Source organism: Xenopus tropicalis, chromosome 6 (genome assembly GCF_000004195.4).
Source record: "Xenopus tropicalis strain Nigerian chromosome 6, UCB_Xtro_10.0, whole genome shotgun sequence".
NCBI lineage: Eukaryota > Metazoa > Chordata > Amphibia > Anura > Pipidae > Xenopus > Xenopus tropicalis.
The window spans coordinates 87,611,229-87,638,444 of NC_030682.2; the positions used below are offsets into that span (position 1 = coordinate 87,611,229).

Below are 27,216 nucleotides of genomic sequence, written 5' to 3' on the forward strand. Positions count from 1 at the left end.
GGAGAAGGAAAGGCTAATAAAGAGGTAACCTTAAGCTGCAGGCATACCTTCTCTAAATAGTGCCCTTAAGTCTCCCCATATTTCTCCCGTTCAGATGATCAGAAGCCTCATAGGAAAAGAAAAAACTCTGAGCTCTGTAAAGAACGTTCTCATAATGCCTCGCTCCAAGACCAAGACCCCTGTACAAATCCAGTTTGTAAGACTATGAGGAAGCTTTCTGCTGATTGACTCAGATCCACATTCCTAAGGGGGTGGGAGTGAGTTCTTGGCATTCTTGAGGGAGGGGGGAGCAGGAGAGGGGAGAGAAGAGAGAGCTGCGTGTCTCTGGCACAGGAAAACAAAGACAACAAATGTTTTGACAGAGGACTTCTGTAAGTGCTTATGGCTGTATTTACACAGACCTTTCTGATAAAGCTTACTTAGTTTTTACCTTTCCTTTAAAACCTCCAATCTTTATTCATTGCCATCTACGTCCTTTGCCTGCGGTTATAGCACCAACCTAGTTATTGAAATGAGACTGTTTTGTGTTGTATATTTATGATAAATTCCCAATATCTGAACTTAAACTACAATGTTTTTGTATTCCCTTAGGATTGGTCGGCGTCTTGTGCTACTGATTTCTGTAATCTTCAATTTAATTTTTGGACTGACAGTGGCCCTCTCAGTAGATGTGAATATGTTCAGCACCCTCAGGTTTTTTGAAGGATTCTGCCTGGCTGGAATAATTTTATCACTGTATGCACTGCGTAAGTATCTCAATATTTTAAACAATACTGTTATAGTTGGACATTCAAGTTAAAATTGGTAATAATTAATTGAAATGGTTTGCATGTTTATTATTGTTTCCTTATACTTTCCTGCAGTCTGAATAATCTTGCAGTGAAAATGAATAGATATTGCCTTATCTGTCATCATAAATGATTGATATGTGTCATTGGCAATTAGGGATTGGATTAAAAAGTATTTACTGGCCTTCCAGTAATCCATACATCCATACATTCAGATATTTAGGGGCCTATTTATTATGCTGTGTAAAAACAGAAAAATAAAAAAAAAAAAAAGGCAAGAAAATTTGTCACACATCATTAGGCTTCACCATGTAAAAACAGTCGTAACAACGGTTGAATGCCAGCATAGGGGCTGATTATTGTATCCTTCGTTCCAAAATCAGCAATGTGTGGTATGAGTCTAACTGGTCACCTGTTTGAAAACAAACATAAAATGCTTTTTACCCTCACTTATTTTTATGGTTGCATTTGTAAGAAAGCATATGACCAATGACCCGTGGGATTGATTAACAAAGCTCTCCCACTTTCTATTCATTCCTAGGGGATTAGAAGCGTATATATATATATATATATTTATATGATGAAATGATGAACTCTAACTTTTACCCACTGATAAATTTGCTTCTAAGAATCCCCTAAAAATCCCCTAGGGGTGAATAGAACATGGGTGAATTTTTACGTATTAAAGGAGATGTCAACTCCAAGTTTTAAATTATGGCTAATGCGAAGGGCACTTTACCCCCACCCTAACCGCATACATACCGCTCCCCCCACTTCCTCCTACAACCGGCACTCTCGCATTATTGCTTTCTCTGCTTCGTGTTTTACCCAGGGGCCATTTTGACAGGTGACGTCATCGAGCGCACGTGTGTATGTTACAAATGCGCATGCGTGCGTAGCCTCTCCTGTCTGACCTGCCTGGATTTTTTTTTTTTGAACAAGCTTTATTAAAAAACGCCAGTGACAGATATCGGTTGCCCTGCAGAACATACACGCTTATTAAAACGGATTGGCAGTGCGCATGTGCACAACGCCAGGCAGACAAGCAGATTTTGAAGGGAGGGGGGAGAGGGATAGTGAGCTTTACAATGAGAGAAACTCCAAGGGATTGCCGCAGCTTTACTGTTTGCTTCTGAGGGACATGAGTGGAAGGTATTTAAACAGAGCTTGTGAGGCTTTTCTCTGCTAACATTTTTGGTTGGGGGGTTGACATGTCCTTTAAGCTCAAAACTCACATTCATTTAATTTTATTGTATGTAACTTATTCATTGTGCAATAGAATGTTTGTGTGGACAATGAAATCTTAAGGTTGTGTTTTTCACGACGGCACACGGCATGCAAACCTGTTTACCCTATTAGTTGGAAATGTGTGTTAGTCATAAAATTTTCTATGTAACTACGCAAGTTTGGTTTCCTTGTGTACATCAGTTCAGACAAACAAGTTTATCCATAATACTTGATTGGAAGTATAAGGCTTACGTTGCCTAGTTTTGATTTTCTAAATCCACATGAACTTATGTATTTCATGTATGTGTTGTTCTTAGATCTTACCAAGTGGTTCTAAGATTTTAGCATCCTAAATTAGCTCATTAGATTTGGCTGTGTTTTAATAAACAATTGAAAAGCTCAGCTTGCATGGACCTCATGGAATTGTCTTTGTGAGACTGAAGGATGGTCATACGGTAAACATCAAGTGGTAAAACCCGCTATGTGACTTTGTCAAATAAAGAAACTCACCTCCTGGTGTTTGCTGTACAATATGTTAACCACACAGATAGCAAACATTGCAAGGCTGAGCAAGAAAAATCCCCTATTTATCTCCCCAAATTAGGATTGCTGTATGCAGTAACATGTAAGCTCTTGTGAGCAAGCCTCTTGTATCCCTTTTTTATTTTGTTACCCTTCTTTTTAAATTTATTAAATTAATTAAATTATTGTTTGTGTAGCTTGCTGGCACTATATATCTGGCATATCTGCAAGTCCGGATATATATATATATATATATATATATATATATATATATATATATATATATATATATATATATATATATATATATATATATATATATATATATATATATATATATAAATAATGATGATGAAGATTACTTACACATGTAGAAATGCTGTTATATACTACAGTGAATTAGGCAAGTTATGGATTTTACAAAGACATAATTATGTAAAGCTTGAGCTTTTGTTTACAAGAATAAAAATAGACATCAATAAAATCATCATAGATGATAATCTTTAAAGAGTGTTTCTGTAGGGTATTACTGGTTTATTTAAAAAAACTGTTTATATAGGTTCATAGCAGATCCATAGAAGGCAAATTTCTATATATATATATAGGACTAGGCTTTCATTTGTGAAAAGTGGCATAAAGCAACAGCTCTGCTATAGGTAGCTACGGTGGATATACAAAGTCTACACACCTCTGATAAAATGTCAGGTTCCTGTGCTGTACAAAAATGAGATAAAGATAAATAATTTCAGAACTTTTTCCACCTTTTAATGTGACCTATAAACTGTACCACTCAAAACTTGAAAAACAAACTGAAATCTTTTAGGTGGATGGAAGAAAACCAAAAAAACTAAAATAATGTGGTTGCATAAGTGTGCACACCCTCTTCTAACTGGGGATGTAGCTGTGTTCAGAATTAAGCAATCACATTTAAAATCATGTTAAATAGGAGTCCGCATACACCTGCCATCATTTAAAGTGCCTCTGATTAACCCCAAATAAAGTTCAGCATCCCACAGCGAAAGCCATGGTCCACAGTGAGCTTCCAAAGTATCAGAGGGATCTCATTGTTAAAAGATATCAGTCAGGAGAAGGGTACAAAAGAATTTCCAAGGCATTAGAGATATATATACCATGGAACACAGTAAAGACAGTCATCATCAAGTGGAGAAAATATGGCACAACAGTGACATTACCAAGAACTGGACGTTCCTCCACAATTTGATGAAAAGATGAGAAGAAAACTGGTCAGGGAGGCTACAATGAGGCCTACAGAAACATTAAAGGAGCTGAAGAATATCTGGCTGTGTGGTACATGTGACAACAATCTCCCGTATTCTTCATATGTCTGGGCTATGGGGTAGAGTGGCAAGACGAAAGCCTTTTCTTACGAAGGAAAAAATCCAAGCCAGGCTACATTTTGCAAAAACACATCTGAAGTCTCCCAAAAGCATGTGGGAAAAGGTGTTATGGTCTGATGAAACCAAGGTTGAACTTTTTGGCCATAATTCCAAAAAATATGTTTGGCGCAAAAACAATACTGCACATCATCAAAAGAACACCATACCCATAGTAAAGCATGGTGGTGGCGGCATCATGCTTTGGGGCTGTTTTTCTTCAGATGGAACTGGGGCCTTAGTTAAGATAGAGGGAATTATGAACAGTTCCAAATACCAGGCAATATTGGTACAAAACCTTCAGGCTTCTGCTAGAAAGCTGAACATGAGGAGGAACTTCATCTTTCAGCATGACAACGACCCAAAGCATACATCCAAATCAACAAAGGAATGGCTTCACCGGAAGAAGATTAAAGTTTTGGAATGGCCCAGCCAGAGCCCAGACCTGAATCCGATTGAAAATCTGTGGGGTGATCTGAAGAGGGCTGTGCACAGGAGATGCCCTCACAATCTGACAGATTTGGATTGTTTCTGCAAAGGAGAGTGGGCAAATCTTGCAAAGTCAAAATGTGCCATGCTGATAGACTCATACCCAAAAAGACTGAGTGCTGTAATTAAATCAAAAGGTGCTTCAACCACATTATTTAATTTTTTTGGTTTTCTTCCCTCCACCTAAAAGATTTCAGTTTGCCTTCTTACAACAGATTCTTATAAAGGTGACTGGTGACTTTGAAAGACACTGGGGCACATTTACTAATCCACAAACGTCCAAAAAGCGTCCGAATGCGTTTTTTTCGTAATGATCGGTATTTTGCGACTTTTTTGAGCGCTCAATACGAAAAAGTCGCTACAATTCGCGAAAGTCGTAATGGTTATGAAAAAGTCGCGACAATTCACAAAATTTGTAATGGCTATGAAAAAGTCGCGACAATTCACGAAAGTCATAATGGCTATGAAAAAGTCGCGACAATTCACGAAATTTGTAATAGCTATGAAAAAGTTGCGACAATTCACAAAATTTGTAATGGCTATGAAAAAGTCGCGACAATTCACGAAAGTCATAATGGCTATGAAAAAGTCGCGACAATTCACGAAATTTGTAACGGCTACGAAAAAGTCGCAAAAAATACGAAAAAGACGCAAAATGTTTTTTCCAATCCGAATTTTTCCCATTCGGATTCGTGGATTAGTAAATCAGCCCCACTGTCTGATCTATACATATGTTGTTGTATTTTAGTGGTGGCATTATGTAGTCTAGCCTTTTGGCCAGCTAGGTGTAAATTTCAGGCACACAGAAGGCAAAGCAAACCGATCTCTTGAAAATGTGGCCCCTAATCTGTTCCACATTGGCTGATGACCCCCATATATGTGCCTCTGGGGGTAATTTCCCATTCTGTAATTCCATTAAGTGTAGTCAGTGGTGCTGCAATTCTAATTGAGAGCAGAGTATGTATAGGTATTGTTCTGTGGAGCCTTCTTTTAATCTTACTGGAACTCACAGTGCTCACAGTTAATATTTAACAGACTTTATCAATTCAACATATTTTTATGCAAATAATTGTTGGAGTGTTCCTTTTCTAGTTCTTTATTCCATTTAGCAGCAGTTTATTTTTCTTTCTGTGCTGAAAGGAGTTAATCTGTTGAAAAACCTCAGTTGACTTTGATTGAAGAGAACTGTGCATCTATAGCACAAATGTTTACACCACACGCTGTTGTCCACTGTTCAAAAGCTTTTTTTTAAATTAACATTCAAATAGCACAGTTGAAAGCCACATAACATTTTAAGACAAAAAAGTCCAAATACAGTAGTTAGCTTTGGCATCATTTTTACACTTTCATAGATACATATGAGAGTATTTATAGTATAGTACAGGTATCGGACCCCTTATCCGGAAACCCGTTATCCAGAAAGCTCCGAATTACGGAATGCCCATCTCCCATAGACTCCATTTAATCAAATAATTCAGAATTTTAAAACTGATTTCCTTTTTCTATGTAGAAATAAAACAGAACCTTTTAATTGATCCCAACTAAGATATAATTTATCCTTATTGGATGCAAAACAATCCTATTGGGTTTAATTAATGTTTTATTGATTTTTAGTAGACTTAAGGTACTGAGATCCAAATTACAGAAAGACCCCTTATCCGGAATACCCTTGGTCCCAAGCATTCTGGATAATGGGTCCCATACCTGTATTTACTTTTTCCTGTGCTGTTTCTTCAGCCTCCATCATACTGTAAGATAACTCGTGCCAAAGCATGCTGGGTGTTGTAGTTGAGGAGCGACTAATGCTGAGTGGGAATTAAGTTCTTATTCATATGAACTGTTTTGGTTGTGCATAGTTTAAAGTATTAGAATTAATATAGAAATATTAGAATTATTATAGAAATGCGTTGCTGTCAAATTACATGATCTTATAGACCAGGGGTAGGGAACCTATGGCTCGGGAGCCAGATGTGGCTCTTTTGATGGCTGCATCTGGCTCTTTGCCAAATCTTTAATAAAAAAAATAACAGGGGGCGTGGCCTGCGCTCGACAGATAGAAGACGTGTTCTAAGCCTTAGAACACATCTTCTATCCGCCGAGCGCAGGCCACGCCCTCCTCCGCATCGCAGCCGGCATCCTTGGGACCCACCCTACATTGCCCCTGTGCTCGGCGGATAGAAAACGTGTTCTAAAACTTAGAACACGTCTTCTATCCGCCGAGCGCAGGCCACGCCCTCCTCTGCATTGCATCCGGCATCCTTCTGACCCACCCTACCTTGCCCCGCAGCATCCGCGGCCAAACATATTGTATGGCTCTCACGGAATTACATTTTGAAATATGTAGTGTTTATGGCTCTCTCAGCCAAAAAGGTTCCTGACCCCTGTTATAGACCATGGATTCAGATACTATATCTTCAGCTGTCCTCATCTTCAGCTCCCTGCATAATGGTTGGCTAAGGGATTTGGGGATTTCTGGTTCAGTACCTGCTAAAGTGCTAGAGGCTGGCTGTCGCAATTGAAGAACTAGGCCTTATGCCACTTGGGTAGATAAAGAATAAAGAGCATAGCATTGTTAGCTACCACAGAAGCTGATGCCTTGTCAGCAGGGCAGGTGGTGTTATGTTTACAAAGTATCATAGCCTGTACTTTATTTGGCCAAGATGCTGTGACATTTACAGCTTCAATTGGTGGGTGCAACAGGCTTCAGCATAGACAAAGTAGGTTTGATGCTGAGTCACACACACATTTACCCTAAACTTCCAAAACAATTGGTTGGTAAGTCAAATTAAAATTCATCTGATAGCTATGCTGTAATGTTGTAAGTAAAGTAAATAATAAAATATATTCTAAAGTACTGCATTTCAAACTTTTTTTAGTTTCATTATTTTGATATGCAGAAAAATATCATTTCAGCTGCCTACATGGGAGAGTAGCAGTGGGCTGAGGTGTTTGCTTTTGAGTTTTTCGTGATCATGTATCTGTTTTGGGGTTAAACAAAACTTGTTGCACCCTTCGCCTTCACCTTAAACTTTATTATTATTATATTTTAGTGCACCTACCGTTTTTTTTTTATCAAATGTAGATGTATATAACTGAATAGAAATGTTGGATTTATTCTGTGTTTCCTTGCTCTGCATTTGTAAAATTCAGCTAGCATTTCCCTTCTCAAAACTGAGATAATGTTGTTTAAGCAGATGCCAGATCCAATGTCAGTAGCTACAGTGGATCTGGTGTGTTACCTGGTATTGTTCCTAGTAAAGTGTGTGCATTTAACAAAGCGCTCCAAAAGCTGCCCTGTGGACTTATATATTAAATATATTAGAAACTGGCAGAAGCAGCCTGTCAGAATGCCTGATACTAGCAGGTTTGCATTATCGCAAGTGTCACAAGACAGCAAGTGTATGCCCTGCTTGCAGCCAAACCAAAAGCAGATTTACTGGGTTACTCATTAAGCAAGTTATTATATCTAATTGCTTGTTCATGGAATGCTTAATGTGGTACTTAGAAGGCAGTTAGACTAAGGTCATGTGTTTTGCTCAGTGTTTAACTAATCGTTCTGACAGACTTTTGAGGCATTGCAGTCGAACCAAATCACTGTTAGATTATAACCCCCTTTGTGTTTTTTGCGTGGGGTACCTAACTAAATCTAAAATTGTATGATTGCCAAAAAGGATAAATTAGATTGGTGATATGGCAACTATCATTTCTGCTAGACTGAAGCATTGGCAACTGAAATCCATATTCAAGATGTTAAATGATTACACCCAGCATCCCACTAAAAACTGCTAGGGGTTCTTTGAGTTGTCGTTAAACAAGTTCTGACTCCTGTCCTTCCATGGATATATTGTAAGGATAATTCAGTAGTTAGTCACAGGCTGACGAGAGCAGCAGCCAGCAGGTTAAGCCACCCCTGGTTATACAGCTAATGTTCTACTTTTAGTTTCACCTTATCTCATGACTCTTTGCAGTTATGTTATTTAATCAGTTTTGTCATCTGGTCTACACCTGTTTTCCTGTCATTAGCTATTCCTTCTTAAAGGGAAATCAACTCATAGGATACTTATGGATCAGACTAATATTTAAAACACAGGGTCGTTGGACTAGTTGCCAGATACTGCAGGCCTAAAGTTCTTGCCCTGCACTTCTCCTCTAATTTACCATGGGGGTGTCTGGCAATATTAATTCCCAGTACATTTATACTTGGCACTTTATAAATACATATTAATAATAATACTGGGGACCTGAAACCCAGGCAGCACATTGCGCAGGTGCTTCAACCTGAGTGCAGGAGACAGAGCAAAGCAAATGAACAGATGCAAAAGGTGAGTAAGGTGGTAGATCTAGGGCAGGGATCCCCAACCTTTTATAACCGTGAGCCACATTGAAATGGAAAAAATGTTGGGGAGCAACACAAGCATGAAAAAAGTTCCCAGGGGTGCAAATAAGAGCTATAATTGGCTGTTTGGTAGCCCCTATGTGTACTGGTAGCCTATAGATGTCACTCTTTGGCTTTACACTGGATTTTATGCAATAAACACTTGCCTCCAAACCAGAAATTCAAAAATGAGCACCTACTTTTAAGGCCACTGGGAGCAACATCCAAGGGGTTGGTGAGCAACATGTTGCTCACGAACCACTGGTCGGGGATCATTGATCTAGGGCAGTGCTGTCCAACTTCTGCGGTGCCGAGGGCCGGAATTTCTCTCGCATACATGGTGGAGGGCCGCTAATGGAAGCCAGTTTTGGCCACTCCTCCATTTTAAACCACACCCATTTTATCACAACGGTCGCTGCAGGGATATCAACCATCATTCATATGTTAAAGAATTATATTATGTCATATTAAGATCTACCCTTAAATCTATATGCCTCCTCCCCTGTGGATAGCACAGAAACCCCCAGCATATAATTACACACCGTAAGGGACCATTTAATGGCTATTTCCAACTGCTAACAAACTCCCAGAACAAACCCCTGCCAGGTTCACATCCCACAGGCAGCATAGTGTGTGCCATACTCTGCCTGTCCTATGCTGCCTGTGGGTGCCATTCTCGGCCTGCCCTGTGCTGCCTGTGGGTGCCATTCTCGGCCTGCCCTGTGCTGCCTGTGGGTGCCATACTCGGCCTGCCCTGTGCTGCCTGTGGGTGCCATACTCGGCCTGCCCTATGCTGCCTGTGTGTGCCATACTCTGCCTGCCCTATGCTGCCTGTGGGTGCCATACTCTGCCTGCCCTATGCTGCCTGTGGGTGCCATACTCTGCCTGCCTTATGCTGCCTGTGGGTGCCATACCCTCCCTGCCCTATGCTGCCTATGTGCCATACTCTGCCTACCCTATGCTGCCTATACACAGGCAGCATAGGCCAGACAGTACATACAATGTCTGAGGTGTGAAGAGGTGAACAATGTGGGTGATTACAGCCTGAGCCTGAGGTGTGAACACTGCAGGGGGTGAACAATGCAATGATTAAAAGGTGTGGACAACACAGGGAATTACATGTTTAAACAATACAGAGGGATTACAGCCTGAATCTGAGGTGAGAACCATGCAGGGGGCCAGTTAATCTCAGTATTGATACCATTTAAAGCTTACACAAAATTAAGCCATCAAAGCAGCCAGACAGGTGGGGGGGCCACACAGATGGGGGGGGTCGAGGGCCACATGCGGCCCGCGGGCTGCCAGTTGGACAGCACTGATCTAGGGTATAAACCTGTCTTATTCCCATAACACACATACATTAACAAGACTTAATCAGGCTAAAATACCATGGGTCCCTTTCAGTATTTTAAATAATAGTTTAATATAAGGAAGTTGGGGGTGGTGGCATTGAGGGCACTGTGACATGAGGCCCAGGGCTATGACACAAGTACAGGAAAAACTGAACCACACATTCCAAGGTGCCAAGCTTGAATCACCTGCCATCTAGCCAATGATATTGTGTCATCCCATAGCATTGGGTAGAGACAAACATGCACCTAGAGATGTTCAGGTACTAAACCTCTACCATCTATTCACCCCATGCCTCTTATCTGATGAGAATGCGCCATAGTATCAAGAACTGCTTAGCTGAGCATTGTGGTTAGGGCCAAAACATGCACCTAGGGGTTTCAATCTAAATTCTTTCAAACTCATTACCCCAAACTCACATGCCTGCCATCTGACCAAATAGATTGCATGATTCCATACTACACAGGAAAGAATTGCTGCAAAAGAGAAACCATATATGTAGAGGTTTTCACGGGTGCTGAGCTTTGGTTATGTGCTCTATTTGCTTACAAATGTTGATTGGTTTACGAGCCAATGCCAGGTAAAGACCCAGTAACCCATCCATTGACTTTGTGGCATATAAAGATCATGTTTCCCAGGTAAATCTGGGGGCATTCATTTTCTGAAATTTAAAATAAATGCCTTCAGTAAAGGCATCATCAACCAATATATATTCTAAGAGATGTTTTATACAGACAATGTCACTCACAGATTTAAGCAGATAAAGGTTTATTAGTTCAGTGTTTTAGTTCTATATAGATATAAATATTTCAGTATACAGTTGGAAAGCCTTGAAGGCTAAACAATATATTATTATGGATTTAGGGCTTTCCAGCTAGAAAATAAGTGGGCTCCTCTGTACTAGATCACCTGGGCCCATGCAAGATAGATATGTACTCGGTTAGATGGATATATACACAATTTGTCCTCGGGTCCTAAGTGCTTGTAAATAATGGATCATTTCTGTTTTTCAAGATTGTCACAAATTTTGTTCATGTAACCCCTTAGCAACCAATCAATCCACTGTTGCTTTTAAACAGATGAAACAGTAATGATACCTACTTAACGACTGCTGTGTATTTATAGACCTGGTGGAAAGTTGCTACTAGATTACTCCAAAAAATCCTCAGCTAAGAATGACTGGGTTGTGTGATGACATGCTAGAATGGAAGCTACCTACTGGAAAGTACCAAAGTATCCCTATCTGTTTATAGTTGTTGTAGAAAAATAGTATACTCCAGGTTTAATGGCACACCAGATATTTGCTCCACTATTTACGCTATTTGCCACTGAAATGAAAGACTGCCATTGACATTTTTTTTTTTTGGAAACACACTTTAAAGTATTCTCAGGATAAAAAATCCACCTGTCATACCTTGCCATTCCAGTCATGTCAGGCAGACTGGGTGTAAAAGGCATCTCTGTGCTGGCAGAAATACACAGGCAATGCCTGGTGCACAATGGGTCTTAGGATAGGCATAGTACAGTAACATGCCTTATTTATACATACATCTTGAAGAAGCCAGCTGTAGAGTTTTTCAGTTAATGTAATCTTAAAATCCAAATACAGTACATTTAGTACTGAGTCAGCAGTGAATCGGCCTGTATATGGGGGCAAAATAACTTATGTCTGGGCTGATATTTGCTTGGGGCTTTGTCAGATATCGATTGGGAATGATGAAAAATGTTGTTGGGCTTAGACCACATTGGATTGGTGATCATTGTTGAATCATTGGTCTGGGAGTCCAATCAATTAGATCAGCTTGATTTGGCCACATAATGGAGTTCAATTCATTTTGTGACTCAACCAAGCAAGTAGATATTCCTGTATTTACCCAGCTGGCATTTGAATACGGACCAAACTAGAAAATTAACAGTTAGCATTTGGCCTTATTTTTTATTTTCCTGACATTTGTCCTTGGTTATGCATTTTTAGCATTTCTTTTTCCAAGAGCTTTGCCAGGATAGAACTGTATGAATTTACAGTAAGTATTGTATGTGCATCTGTATAATGATCAAAAAACATTTGTAATAATATTGAGTGAAGAAGAGCATCTTGTAGTTCTAAATAATAATTTTTGTGTATCAGAAAAGAAGTGCTGTTCATTCTTCTATGGAAATTGCCCAAAATGGAAACATTGCTAAAAGGAGCTATTTAATGAAATTACTGTACACATCAAAGCAAAGCATTCTACCTATCAGGATGAAAATTGGAAAGCACTATTGCTTTTACAGGTACTGCTGGCAGTAGGCGTTCTTGAGTGTTTTGTTGTTTTGTCAATTCAGAGATTTAGCTGGTCTATCCTTAGGGCAAGGGCACAGTAAGGTGCCTATTTACTATGCTGTTTAAAAAGAAATTTGCCGAAAAAATTGCATAAAAAGCTGTTTAAAATAAATGGTGACTTTATCAAGGTGTTTTTGTTTTTTTGCTTTTGTTTATGTCATCCGAATCCCTGATTTGACGTCCGTTATTTTATGCTGTTTCAAGTTCTGGCTGAAGTTGTTCTAAGAAAAAATGTGTACAAAATTACGCCATTTTTACATGGCAAAGCCTGGCAATGTGTGTCTAATTTGTCGCTGTTTTTATACTGCATAATAAGAAATCTGCCCCTAAGAGTAGGGTCCACTTTTCTTCACCTTGCGTTTTGTAGGCAGACAAAGAAGTGGATCCCGCTCCTGTGTCTAGCTACACTCTCAGGCTCAGCATCGCCTTGCATGGAGATCACAAGAGAGACTTTTTTTTTTAATGCAAATGAAATGCTATTTAATAAACATTGTTTTTACTTAATATGATGGGCAGTTTTGCAAAGGATCTTTCATTGGTTCAAAGTCATTGCAGCCCATAGCTAAGCTTTGCTGTTCTCCATGGCTACACTGGAGACTTATTTAAGGTCAGTTTCTTTTGTATAGAGGGTAGATTTGTCTAAATGTCTCACACTTTATATCTGCCATCCCTGCACTATTTGTTGTTGCCTATCCTTCATCATGGAGTTTTCCCCAATAATTTAGAGGTTGATCAAACCCAGCTGTTCTCCTGTTAGGCCCTGGCAAGCTTCTCCCATCACTTTGAATGTATTAGAGAGGAAATTTGTGCCTTCATGGTACACTCTACTCATTTCCTGTGTAACCCTCTTTGTTGCCTGAGGGTAAATCCTGGCTACCGTTGGCAACTAATCTCCCTGAAATGCCTTCCCATCAGCCGGTATTATGGCATAAGCAGCAAATTGGTTTCTTAAGTTGCCCACAATTTTTGCTCAACTTTAGAAAACGAAGCAACGCATATGCCTTCATTCTGGCAATTCACTTTATTGGAATATGCCAGTCCATATTGCACAAGTCTGTTTGGTACTTGCCACAGCTGGCACAGGGAAATCATTTCAGACATTTTGAGCTCACCTTGACAGCTACTAAGAATGCTCAAAACTCACTTGTATGCTATTGCCCTAAAGCTAGCCACATCAAACATACCACCTCTAAGGTCAGTGAATTATTAAACAGAAAAAAATAAGTTTTGTTTTTCTTTTATCTAAACATATGGTTACATTTATTAAGTTAAAGTCACTTGTAATGGATGTAATAAACAGAAGTGCTTAAAACGTGTTTATAGTAGATGCTAGAGAAATTCTCTCTAAATGGAAGGGGATGTTAAATGGATGCTAAATATCTAATGTAGTAGTTATAGTAGTAGTAGTGTGGTCCTCAGATGCCTGTGGTGACATCTGGTCATGCCTATTTTGTTGCCAGGCCAAGCAACTTGTAAAAGGGTTATTATAGTGCTGGAAGGTTTTGGGAGGAACAATTGGGGCACTTAATATACTCTCCATAACCCCACCTTACACTGGTTTAGCTGCTGTAATTAGAATTGTCTTTTACAAATGGCACAGCTGGCAGGTATGGAAAGAGATCAGGAATGATGTGTGACAGAAATCCAAACAATGGAAATTTTGTGCAAGGCTTGTACAACATGGGCAGTATTCCTGACAGAGCTGTATTGTCTGTGCATGTACAGTCAAACACAACACCTGACAGAGAACCCAGATAGACGCATGGGAGAGGTGCTGATCTGGAACTGCTACAGGTCTTTGCTTCCACCTGGTGATCTAACTAAGTGACCTGCAGATTATCCATTAAGATGCAGTATGCTTAAGAAAAAAGCACTAAAGGTTTACAGTCAGATAAAATGACTAGGGAAAAATATTGTTTGCTAATTGATTGCTTTTCAGTCAAATTTTTCTCAATGTAAATCCTGTGGAAACGATATTCCTACATTATTGTACTTTCACAGGTGCCTCAAAAGGAACCTGCAGTAGTTTTAGCCATCTGTTACTGTAGAACAGCCCACAGTAGAATGAGCTTAAAGGGCATGCCAACCCCCAAAATAATTGTTTGCATAATGAAAGAAAACCTAATTCTAAGCAACTTTTCAATATGGAATAATTAAAAATTGTAGCGCTTTAAATGTTATTTGTAAATGTAATTGCTATTGAAAGCAATATGTGCTGAACTCCTGGTTACATTTTAAACAATGTTGCAAAGGTCTTGCTTCTCCAGCAATACAGGTCTGTCAGTCTGCTGCCTTGTGTTACATTGTGTCAACAGTCTGAGCCACCAGGGCAGAGAATAGAAAAGGACAGGCAAACACTGCCTCTAGTAGTTATTATATATACAAATAACCATTACAAACGTGTAATAAATGTATATTGCAAAGCTGCTTAGAATTTTGGTTTCTTTTATTTAGCAAAAAATTATATTTTGCGTTGGCTTGTCCTTTAAGTCTTTTTGGGTGCAAGCACCCTTTTGCATTTGGTATCACCTTGAATGATACAATTAGTAAATCATTTACTACAAAAGCATCTTGGTTGAGGTTCTTATTATGCAAAGCAGAAGGGATTCTGGGAAGGGAGCCCCGGATTGTTCATACAATTTCTATTTTCATGGGATATCCTAGAGACTAAGCCTTACTCACTGGTGTTTAAAGCACAGCCATTGCCATAGAAAAACATTGTCATCTTACAGCTGTTCCAAAAATGAATAGGGCAGAAAATAATTCCTTCCTCAAAACTCACCCTAATTTGGATTTATTTAGACTTTCAGAAGAACCGGGAACAATAATTATTCACCCCAGATCTCTATTTGATTTGCTCTCAGTCTTGTTCTTTATTAATATGTAGGAGAGGCAATAAGCATTCACAGTATGATGTTTTGTGTCCCATAGGGAGGCAGTCACATAGACACCATCTCATATGTTACCTCCACTTTAATGCCTTACATACTTAGTTTATAAGATTTTATATATGTGCCTTGTAAACATTATTTAAGAATATTCTGAGGCAGCACAAAAAATGTATTTTGTGCTTTGTTTAAAGATAGGAAATGTGTTCAATACAAAAAAGGCAGTTATGATAAAATGATAAAAAGAGCATCAGGGCTTTGGGAAGAGCATGCAGCTCCAAAGATATAATCACAGGAAATCTCTTATCATTATAACCCAGCGTATGTTAAGCTGTGGGATGCTTGGCATGGTCTTTGGTTGATAGTCATTCTCAATTGCAGCATTGCAGTTGGCTTAAAGGAGAGAGATCCTTCTTTTTCTCCTTTTGTAGCTGTGCCATATGTTATAAACAAACAAAAACAAAGTTACTACACATAGGGGCATATTTACTAATCCACGAATGCTCCGAGCGTATTTTCGCCAAATTTTTCGCCGCCTGCACAACTTTTTCGTTCGCTTGCGCAAGAAAAAACGGAATGGTTTTCCCACTGTTTACAATCGTTTGGTATGAAAATTTCATGACTTTCGGATTGCCAATACAATGTTATCGTGACTAATACGATTTTTTCGTAAGCATTTTCGTGATATTTGCGATCTTCAGAAATTATCGTATCCAATCCGAATTTTTCCCATTCGGGATTAGAACTTGTGTTTTAATGAATCGCCCCCATAGTTTTATTTTAATTTGCCTTTTGGTTTTAAAGAATCCAGTCACCTCCTTATGTATGTGTCACCCTAGCTAGCAATTAAAAAAAAAAACAAAAACAAACAAAAAAAAACTTTAACTCATTACCCACATCAACTATCTATCTGTTTATCTATCTGTCTATACGAGAATATTTCAAATCCTGAATACCTGCACTAAGGCAAGTTGACATTTGTTTTTGGGAGTGGTAGAGTCCAAGGGGCCAATTCACTAAAGGTAACGCTTATCGCATGCTTTTTTGCGTTAAAAAGCATGCGATAAATAAGTACCAATTCATCAAAGTAATTTCACATGCGTTAATCCGCATATCACATGCGGAAAAAATCACATCATCGCAAAGCATTATTTCTATCGCTTTGCGTTAATTAGCAAATAGAAATAGTAATAACACATGATTCACAAACACATACGAAGCGTTAAACGCGCTAAATATCTCATTAATCTGTGTGAATATTAACTCCTAATTGGGGTAGGCGGTACTTTAAGAAAATTGCAGTTCGTGAGCTTTTGGCAACACAATATGGACTTTGCAGTGGGATTTTTTCAAGTATGTGTTGGCTCTAGAGTGATGTAGCCTCCAGTTTTCATGGAAATGGTAATTTTTAGAACAGCAGTTTTCAGAAAGTAACTGCAACGTGCGTAATTGCTAATATGGCGTGTATGGCCAATATGGTGTGCGATTTTTCGCACACGGCGTAAATTATCACGCATGCGTTAAAATATCACATAAAACCGGTAATCGCGAGTTAAATAACGCAAAGAACATCACTTCTTAATTATGACGTGTCCTTTTAGTGAATCGAGTGTTAAGTCACAAAAAATAAGAAGCAATAAAAATGTTACCGCATGCTATAAATAGCGCTCGTTTTATCGACCTTTAGTGAATCGGCCCCCAAGTGTGTTGCATCCGGGTGTCCTCATAAAAATCTCAGTACATTGTGTTTTAGAGAAGACCCTCTGGCCAAAACTTATTTTAAGCACTTGTGGTTTATGCATTTTTTAAACTAGAGCTAGGATGTGCCAGAAAATAATGTAACCATGGTAACAGTTGGACAAATAATTAAGAATAATTATTGGTAATTTAAATTTAATTCCCTCCTAACTTCACTTGGAAATGATAGAATAAATAAATGACGTTGTTCATTCTTCAGTTAATTCTGTCTATGGACTGACAATAGTCTGATTTTGTCAAAGCTTACTCAGCCTGGGGTTTTATATTAACTGAACAGAACACCGATCATGTATGTTTATCAAGATCATTTTTCTTTTTCACTATTTTTGCCTCTTTTAAATGGCTTAATGCACTAGTAGTAGTATAGGGTGTTCATTAAGGGCCCTGCTGCAAAAGGGCGAGCTGAGAAAGGTGGCAGCACACCTGAAAATACCAGGGGTGGCAAAAAGCCACTCCAGATAACTTAAAAAGCCTAAATTCTGATTTTTAATTAATATTTCATATCATCTAGTGCAGAGAGCTATTGCGTTCTATGCACTAGTGATATGGCCCCCTCCGACTCCCAACTAAGCCAGGTGGGGCAAGGGGGGTTGGCATCCTCAGGGTGGAACTAGAGGCCTGAAATGCCCCTGTTTATACTAAGAAACAAACCTTGTACAACAGGACATTGCTAAAAAGACCAGTTAGTATAGGTATAGAATCTTTTATCCAGAATGCTTGTTTTCCAGATAAGGGATCTTTATGTAACTTGAATCACTAGCTAAAGAGTATTCAAACATCACCAGCTAAAGAGTATTCAAACATTAAATTAGTAAGGATTAAATACAAGGCACAGTTTTATTATTACAGAGAAAAAAGAAATCACTTCTAAAATTAGAATTCTTATTATAATGAAGTCAATGGGAGATGGCCTTCTTGTAATTCAGAGCTTTCTGGATAGCAGGTTTCCAGATAACAAATGCCATACCTGTACTACAGAGGAGGTAATAAAAGTTTAGCACTTTAACAGTTGACCTTGAATCGGTACAAGCATTTTGCTAAACATTGGTTTAGTGAAATGTGAAAGGTGAGATATAATTGAAAAATTGCCGTTATTCTGAAAGGAGCATTTTAATCTGCATAGGCCCCCCCGGGGTGACATGACTGCAGTATTTGAGTGGGTGTGACCAGCGTCGGACTGGGGTGTGGAGGGCCCACCGGGGTCCGCACCCATAGCATCCCCCCCAACCCCCCTTGCAGGCCCCCCTAACCCCCCTTTGCAGGGCCCCCCACCCGACGTCCTTCCCAGAGCGCGTAAATATAACGCTTCGGGGCAGGATCGGTCGGGCAGGGGGAGCGCCGAAAGGGTCGAGTCTGGGCCGCCGGGGCCCACCTGGATTTTTCCCGATGTCCCGGCCCGACCCTGGGTGTGACATCTGAAACAGTATTACAAAAGTTATCGGATAAATAGACCTGCGAAGAAGCTTGCAAGGCATTGTTGAAGCAAGAGTCTTGACTGGAGAAGAGCTGTCTTCTGATACATAGTAGTAACAGTCATAACTAGCAATGATTGCAATAAATAGTGAGGGACAGACACACTGATTGCAGTTTCAAATATATTTACAATTATCATTAAAATCATTGACCATTTGCAATATATATTGAAAAGGTGCTGTTATCCAGAATGCTTGGGACTTGGGGTTTTCCAGATAAGGTGTCTTTCTGTAATTTGGATCCCCATACTTCTGCTAAAAATCATGTAACTATTAAATAAACCCAAAAGGATTGTTTTGCCTCCAATAAGGATTAATTATATTTTAGTTGGGATCAAGTACAAGGCACTTTAAAAAGGAAATCATTGTTAAAAAAAATTAATTGATTAAAGGGGTAACCTGTAAGTTAACTTTTAGTATATTATAGTATGAACTATTCTAAGAAACTTTTTAATTGGTCTTCATTATTTATTTTGTATGTGTTTTTAATTATGTTCCACCTTCTGACTCTTTGCAGCTTATAAATGGGGGTCACTGACCCCTGCAGCCAAAAAACTATTCCTCTGTGAGGCTATAGTTTTATTGTTATTGTGACTTTTTATAACTTATCTTTCTATTCAGGCCCTCTCCTATTCATATACCAGACTCTCATTCAAACCACTCCCTGGTTGCTAAGGTAATCTGGATCCTAGCAACCAGATAGCTGCTGAACAAAAAGTGAAATTACTGAAAAACTACGAACAATAAAAAATGAAGACCAATTGCAAAGTCTCAGAATATTACTCTCTTCATCATAGTAAAAGTTAACTCAAAGGCGAACATCCCCTCTAAAATGCTGTCTATGGGAGATAGCTTTTTCGTAGTTAGGCGCTTTCTGGATAACAGGTTTCCAGTTAATGGATCCTGTACCTGTACTTTTTTTTAGTCAAAAATGTATATTTGGGTTAACATTCATCTACAACTCTCACTCATATTTATTAATTGCATGCATCGTATACTCATCATCCCTTGTAAAGACATGTAGTGTTGGCTTGCTTTTATGTAACAATAGTAAGTTGGGTTGAAAAAAGACATACGTCCATCACGTTCAACCATAATGCCTATATATAACCTGCCTAACTTCTAGTTGATCCAGAGGAAGGAAAAAAACCCCATCTGAAGCCTCTCTGTATGTATGTATAACACGTGTCAAACACAAGGCCCGCAGGCTGTTTTATGTGGCCCTTTGTGACTGTGCCTGTTCATGCAGCTGACCAATTGCCTCACTGCGCCACTCCAGGCATTCCAAGCCACCACTCTTATGTTCAGCCCTGCAGGGTGTGTGGTGTGTATTACATCATTCTGCACTGTGCACCCTGCAGGGCAGAATGTAAGACCAGCCGCTTGGAATGTCTGGAGAGGCACAGTCAGACAATTGGTCAGATGCACGGTCACCATGGGCCACATAATAAGCCTCTGCTCATCAATGGCCTAGGTTGGCCAGGCTCTCATCCAGTCCTGTCCAGTTTGCTTTGTGCTTGCTGTTATTTTCAAGACATGATTAATGTACGAGGATGGCGTGTGATATGGTGTTTCAGGGTAAGGAAGGATCTATTCTTAACTAAGATGAAGTATCTTTAAAAATTTGTACTGTGTCTTAGCCTGTGTTTTACATTTCGGTTTTTTTTAGGGCTTGGGGGTTTGTATATATGTGATAACTTCAATTATTTCCAGCAGAAGTATCATGCAGATAAATCCCAAACTGCAGCATGTGCGTCATCCATCTAGATTAATAGCAGCGGCAGAGCTCAATGATCATGCAAGTGCCTTTTATATGGATGGATAAAAGATGACAGAGATCTTCAATTGTGGTTATTCCTAATAATACAGGCTTTCTAGCTTGTGTTCCCCTTGGCTACTTTTGTTCTATTCTTTTAGTGCCTATATACTGTTATCCTTATTGTGTCAATGAAATGCGAGTGTCGAGGTGCACTTACTGCTCATAAAACACAGATGATTGCCGACCATGCTTCCTGGAAGCTACTGTGCTGTGCCAGCAAAGACATTTTTTTTTAGGTGTAGGTTGTTTGTCTGATCATTCAATTCCTCCTGTTCATAATGTATCAGCTAAGGGCTTCTACTGTGACCAAACCACAGCTATCATTGTCATCATGAAGTCTGAAAAAACTTACCTCTCCTATTGATAGTAGGGTCTGTGTCTGAGACAGCATGCTTTTTATACAGAATGCAGGCTATATTGTCTTAACTGCAGTAACTAATCTGGCATTGGCTTTCAGTAAATTGCTTGCTGCAGAGCGATCAAATGGATTTTGTCCCAGTATTTTCCAATTTGAAATTTGGAAACTTGTAAACCTGCCTTTAGGCTAAAATCAAATCAGGGGCTCTGCCAATATTATGTAGCATTAATGTTTTTCCACCAGAAGAGCAGCAGCAATAGAATGTGAGGAATTGTCATGTGAAACTGATAAGTCCCCTAGTGTGACATCAGAATTATGGCAAAGGGAAAATACTTGTAACATTTGCATCTGATTTGAAGAAAAGAAAAAACAATTTGCAGGAAGAACTCATTTCTGCTAACCTGCTAAACGCTTGTGTATATCATCTATTCCTTGGGAAATATTGTCAAGCTCTGAAACCAGTTCTGTAAATCATTTAAATAAGCAGAAGTTTGTTTCACATTTGGATTTATATTCTCTCACCTGCACTAGTGCCTGCCAGTTCCGTTCCCAAGGGCATGTGTGACGTTTATTAGCACATAGTTAGGCCTGTGTCTCAGAGGGAAATAAAGGAAAAGGTATAGCCCATGGGATGATGGAAACCTGTAAAGTATCAACAGAATAGCAGAGGCATAGCAGCACAGTACATGGTCACCTTGGTGAAGCTATAACCCTTTTGAAAACATAGCTTTGTAAAGACCAGTAAAAAATTATCATTACGTTAGATATCTTTATATATGCTTTGCAAACAATAGCAACTACTTATATTATAAGGTTATACTGACAAAACTGCGGAGACCGATCACTCAGTTTCTTCACTTTTATATAGCTATTCTACCCATCATTATAAAAATAAAAAAGAATATATATGAAGAAATGCTTAAAAAACTAGCAGCACCAAAAAGTAAAAAGTGACAAATGGTTTTCACTGTCAATGGTTTGAGCCCAGCAACTGCTAATAAAACATGTTTTGCAGCCCAAATATATTGGGGACTTTTTTTCTATTGGAATATAGACAGCCCCGATTGACTAAAGTGTTCTGCCCAACGTGACAGCTTCATAATTTAGCATAGCAACATAGACTTCATGTTTTTGTTACAAACTGACAACAGAATAATATTTATTTCTATGGTCTGTAAAAGGATTACATTTAAACTAGTATATTTAAAGTTACCCACATTGGAGTTTTGAGCTTGTGTGCTGTACATATAAGGGTGAAGCCAGGGTATAATTGGGTGTTTACTAACTATGAGACAGCATCCAGTAGTTGTGCTTTATCTTCCTGAGTGTAATAGAATGTAATAGGACTGAGCCAGTTGCCTTAGGTTCTTTCAGGAAATGTTAGAGAAATATGAGGTATTTCTTTGACACTTCAGCTGAACTATGGAAAACTGTTTTATAGCTGTTTCTGATTAACTTGCAAAGCAGACAAAACCTAAATACCCAAAAGACTGATTCAGATGCAAAAGAGGAATTTAATTATTTCTACAATCCAAAGGCTATAGGATTTAAAAGAATGTATTTAATCTGCCTCTTACCCTGCAAGTGGGTGGTATATACAGATTGTAAATTTCAGTTGCCTTTGATTAGTAGTTCAGGGGTACCTCTATTTGCTCATGTCCCCTGATGACACTGATATTTATTGTAACATAGTAAGTTAGGTTGAAAAAAAGACATATCACTCAAGTTCAACTTTTAGGAGCAGATTTACCAAAATGTGAGTTTAGACCTTAATACATAAAAACTCACCCATGTTCTATTCATTCCTATGGGATTTTTAGAAGTTTATTTGCCAAATGGTGAGTTCTAACTTTCACCCATTGATAAATACACTTAATCCACTTAATACACATTAAAATTCCATAGGAATGAATAGAATTTGGTGACTTTTTATGTATTGAGCTCTAAACTTACATTTTGATAATATATCTATAATAATAATATCTATAAAAACCTGCCTAACTCCTAGTTGATCCAGAAGAAGTAAAAAAACAACAACAAAAAAAAAAAAAACCCTTCTGAAGCCTCTCCAGTATGACTCAGAGGGGAAAAGATTTTTCCAAGACTCCAAGATGGCAATCATACCAGTCCCTGGATCAACTTGTACTACGAGTTATTTTCTACAACTTGTACTACAAGCTAACCTCTTCTTGAAGCTATCTAATGTATCAGCCAGCACCACTGATTCAGAGTTCCACAACTTCACAGCTCTTACTGTAAAAAAAAATTGGAATGGGTGCCCTTGTGCTGGAAGGATCTACTGGTAAATATTTTATGATCTCAAAGTTTGAGAAAGGCTGGAACGCCAGCCGAAACGTCAGTAATTGTTATATTCTACAAATAAAATTTTTTGTTCACCATAAGTCCTGTGTGGAGCGGCCTACTTTCAAAAGATTTTTGTGTATATATATATATAATCATATCCCCCTTAAGCATTTCTTTTCCAGCGTAAACAATTCCCTAACTTGGCCACTCTTAATTCTTTTCATGCCCTTTACCAGCCCCATCGCTGGTCGCTCTCTAATTCATTAAAATCCCATTTTAACGCTGGAGACCAAAACTGCACATTATATATATATAATGCGAAAAGTTGCGCATTTTTCGCGTAAGTTTTAACGCTACGAAAAATGCGCAACTTTTTACGCAACTTTCGTAATGGATACGAAAAACTTGCGTTTTTACGCAAAAATCGTATTGGTAACGAAAAATTCGTACAGAATCCGAAAAAATCGCAAAACATACGAAAAAGTCGCAAGATGTTCGTTTTCAAGTCGGAACTTTTCCAATTCGGGTCGGATTCGTGGGTTAGTAAATCAGCCCCTTGGTGTCCATATTAACCACAGTATTTATATATAAGAAATAATGAGGGTCCCTCTCAATAAGTGGCCTAGGGGATCATCACTTTGTTTTTTAAAATATTTCAGTGCAGACAGGTACATGCATGTTTCTTTCCACTTTAAAAAAAAAAATATTTGACTAAAATGGAGCTTATCGATCCATCATTTTGAGCTTTCTGGATAATTGATGCTTTACCCATATCTCTCATGCTGAACTTGCAGATTTATAGGGCTGGGAAAGCTGGGTAGGGCATCCAAACCTCAGTAATATGAATTACTACACACAGAAGGGTCTTTACATCTTCAGTGATGAAAAAGAAATTTCAAAAGCATCATTGCTTAAGATCCCTCAAAGACACAGATATTCTTTTGTTTGTGTCAATGTGCAAGGAATGCTTTAAGCACCATGCCAAAGTGGAGCTGGCACATTTACAAAACAGCAAACTCCACACTTTATGACTGGGTAAGACATAAGTATTAAGTATAAACAATTGCTGTTCAGAGATGCAAGGTTCATAGCTGTTAGATATAAACCAGATTTGCAGTCTTTCATCTTGTGCTTCATATATATGTTCTATAAAATTATATTTATTATTCCAGCAATAAAATAACAAAGTCTAGTTTGTCAGCTATTGCTGTGGTGTGCTTGTTTCAAGGTAGTCATATGTAATAAAAGTACTCTGCTACATACTGCTATGTGGATTATTGTTATTGTATTGCATAGTAATTATCACTACCAACCACTAAGACATTCTTGCAATTGTTGTAATAGAATAAGGGGCTGATTTACTTACCCACGAACGGGTCGAAATGAGTCCGATTGCGTTTTTTTCGTAATGATCGGTATTTTGCGATTTTTTCGTATGTTTTGCGATTTTTTCGGATTCTTTACGAATTTTTCGTTACCAATACGATTTTTGCGTAAAAACGCGAATTTTTCGTATCCATTACGAAAGTTGCGTAAAAAGTTGCGCATTTTTCGTAGCGTTAAAACTTACGCGAAACTTTGCACCTTTTAAGTTTTAACGCTACGAAAAATGCGCAACTTTTCGCGTAAGTTGTAACGCTACGAAAAATGCGCAACTTTTTACGCAACTTTCGTAATGGATACGAAAAACTCGCGTTTTTACGCAAAAATCGTATTGGTAACGAAAAATTCGTAAAGAATGCGAAAAAATCGCAAAACATACGAAAAAGTCGCAAAATGTTCGTTTTCAAGTCGGAACTTTTCCAATTCGGGTCGGATTCGTGGGTTAGTAAATCAGCCCCTAAGTGTTGCCAAGGAAGGCTTGTTATAATAGTCCTGCAAAATTCAGAATATATTCCTATAACTAGTTAAGGTTTCCAGTAATATAGCTGACAACTGACATGTTGATTCTATGTTCACTGTTACACTTAATCACAATTTAGTAATTTCCATGATGTAATGGTGGCAGCTGACTTAGCAATGTCAGAAGGGCCCAATTGTTTAGGTGGCCTTGTTGGGTGTAAATGATATATAGGTTTAATACAGGCATGCTGATTAACGTTCTTTTCTTGGGCCAGTAAGTTTTAATTAAACAGGTACATGTATGGAACCTTTTATCCAGAATGCTTGGGACATGGGGCTTTCTTGGTAAGGAGTCTTTTCGTCATTTGGATCTTCTTCCCTCATGTCTACTAAAAAATTATTTAAACATTAAATAAGCCCCATAGGATTGTTTTGCCTCCAATAAGGATTAATTGTATCTTTTTTTTTTTGTCAATTCTTTATTTTTGAGGTTTGCAGATACGGGGAGGGATACAGAAAGGAAGAAGGGGGGGAGGGGAAGGGAACAAACATGTTTCTTATACATTTTGACACAATTTAACGATTTAAATATCAAGCTTCGGCTAACAGCAAGTCATTGCTAGTTCTTGACATGAATACAGAAAAACATATAAACTGAGTTAGGTTAAAATGCTAACAAAAATGACTGGGGTTTACTCGGTTTTATAGGGATTTTGTATCGTTTAGCCATTCCATGTATTCCAATAGTGTGAACTTTTGTTATGCATCATGAGTGTTATTTCTTCTAGTTGTCTTATTTCGTTTGTATTGTTTAGCCATTCCGTGAATGTGGGGGCTTCCATGGATTTCCACTTTCTGGGTATCAGGGCCTTAGCTGGAGGGTAAGAGGATCTGTTATTGTAACGTTTTTATCGGGGTAGATATTTAATAGCAGTGGAGCTGTGTCCGAAATGGTAAAGTTAAAATCTGTAATTTGATTAATTGCACCCAGTACCTCAGTCCAGTATTTTTTTCAATCCAGGGCATTTTAGCCAAATATGGGCATGAGTGCCTATGTGGCTATTACATCTCCAGCAAGTGTCGGAGCTATTGGGGAACATTTTATTTTTAGTTTTGCTGGTGTGTAATGCCACCTTGTGACCAATTTGTATGTAGCTTCATTGGTTCTGGATGCCCTAGAAGTTTTGTGCATGGTATTAAATATTTTTGCCCAAGCTTTGTCGGATAATGTTATGTCCAGTTCCTTCTCCCACGCTTGGCAGAATGGTCTAGACGGTGGAGGTATAGCGTTTATTAGTAATTTGTATAATTTGGATAAGGGTTTATCCAGTATATGAGATTCAGTGACTATTCATTCCCAAAGAGTTAGGGGTCTGTTCCATTGTTTGGGGTTAATGGTTTGTACATAATGGTGGAGTTGATTATAGTTCCAACTGTCTCTTGGATGTTTGCCCCATCTTTTTTGAATGTCAGCCATAGGGATAATTCTATTTTCTTTGAGGAAATCGCTAATTCTAGTCTGTCTGTTATCCCATACTGACCATCTGTCAAAAGATCCTTTTTCTAGGCCTGGGAGAAGGATTAATTGTATCTTAGTTGGGATTGTTTTGTTATTACAAAGAAAAATGAAATATCTTTTAAAAAGTGAATTATTTGATTAAAATGGAGTCTATGGGAGATGGCCTTTCCATAATTCTGGATAACAGGTCCCATCCCTGTAAAAGATTTGTAATGGTCCCTGGCTTTTACGAAGGTTTATGATAAAAGATTCAACATAAATCAGGACTGTAAACTTACAAACACAGAGTTTGATCAGAAGAATTAATTAAAAGTAATTGACTCTGAATAGAGTCATAAGAATGCTTATAGGAAAAATGTCCAAAATAAAGTGTTCAATTGACTCCAGTACAAAGCCCTGACATAATAAACATTATCTACAGATGAGTTGCTGTAACTTATCTTTTTTATTACTTGTAACACCTTGTAGACAGCAGCACCGGCAAGAGGCAACCCTTCTGCAACAGTAATTATATTCTGTGGTAAAAATTAATGGAAAAAAAAAAAAAAGCCTAACTATTTTTGGGAAATGCCGTTCCACTAGAATTAAGCGTGTTTGAGGCCTACTCAACTAGGATTCCAAAGATCCTTTCACAGCAAGGCGTAGTATTTATTTCCTGCAGTGCAAACAATGGGATCTCTTCTCTATAAACAGAAATTGACAGTGAATTTGGACGCTCAGCATGTTGTTTGTTGCACTGGCACAAAGTAGATATTATTTGTTTGTTGTTAACAAACTTTGTTTTTAAC

The 27,216-nt window shown here is 38.4% G+C and overlaps 1 protein-coding gene across 1 annotated transcript in view; it reads left to right on the forward strand.

The window, feature by feature from the left end:
* The window catches only part of slc22a23 (solute carrier family 22 member 23), a 99,907-nt gene that overhangs the window by 45,340 nt on the left and 27,351 nt on the right, over positions 1-27,216 (forward strand). Inside the window, exon 3 of the mRNA XM_002936427.5 lies at positions 592-746. Coding sequence (XP_002936473.1) covers positions 592-746 — 155 coding nt within the window. The remainder of the gene's footprint in view (positions 1-591; positions 747-27,216) is intronic.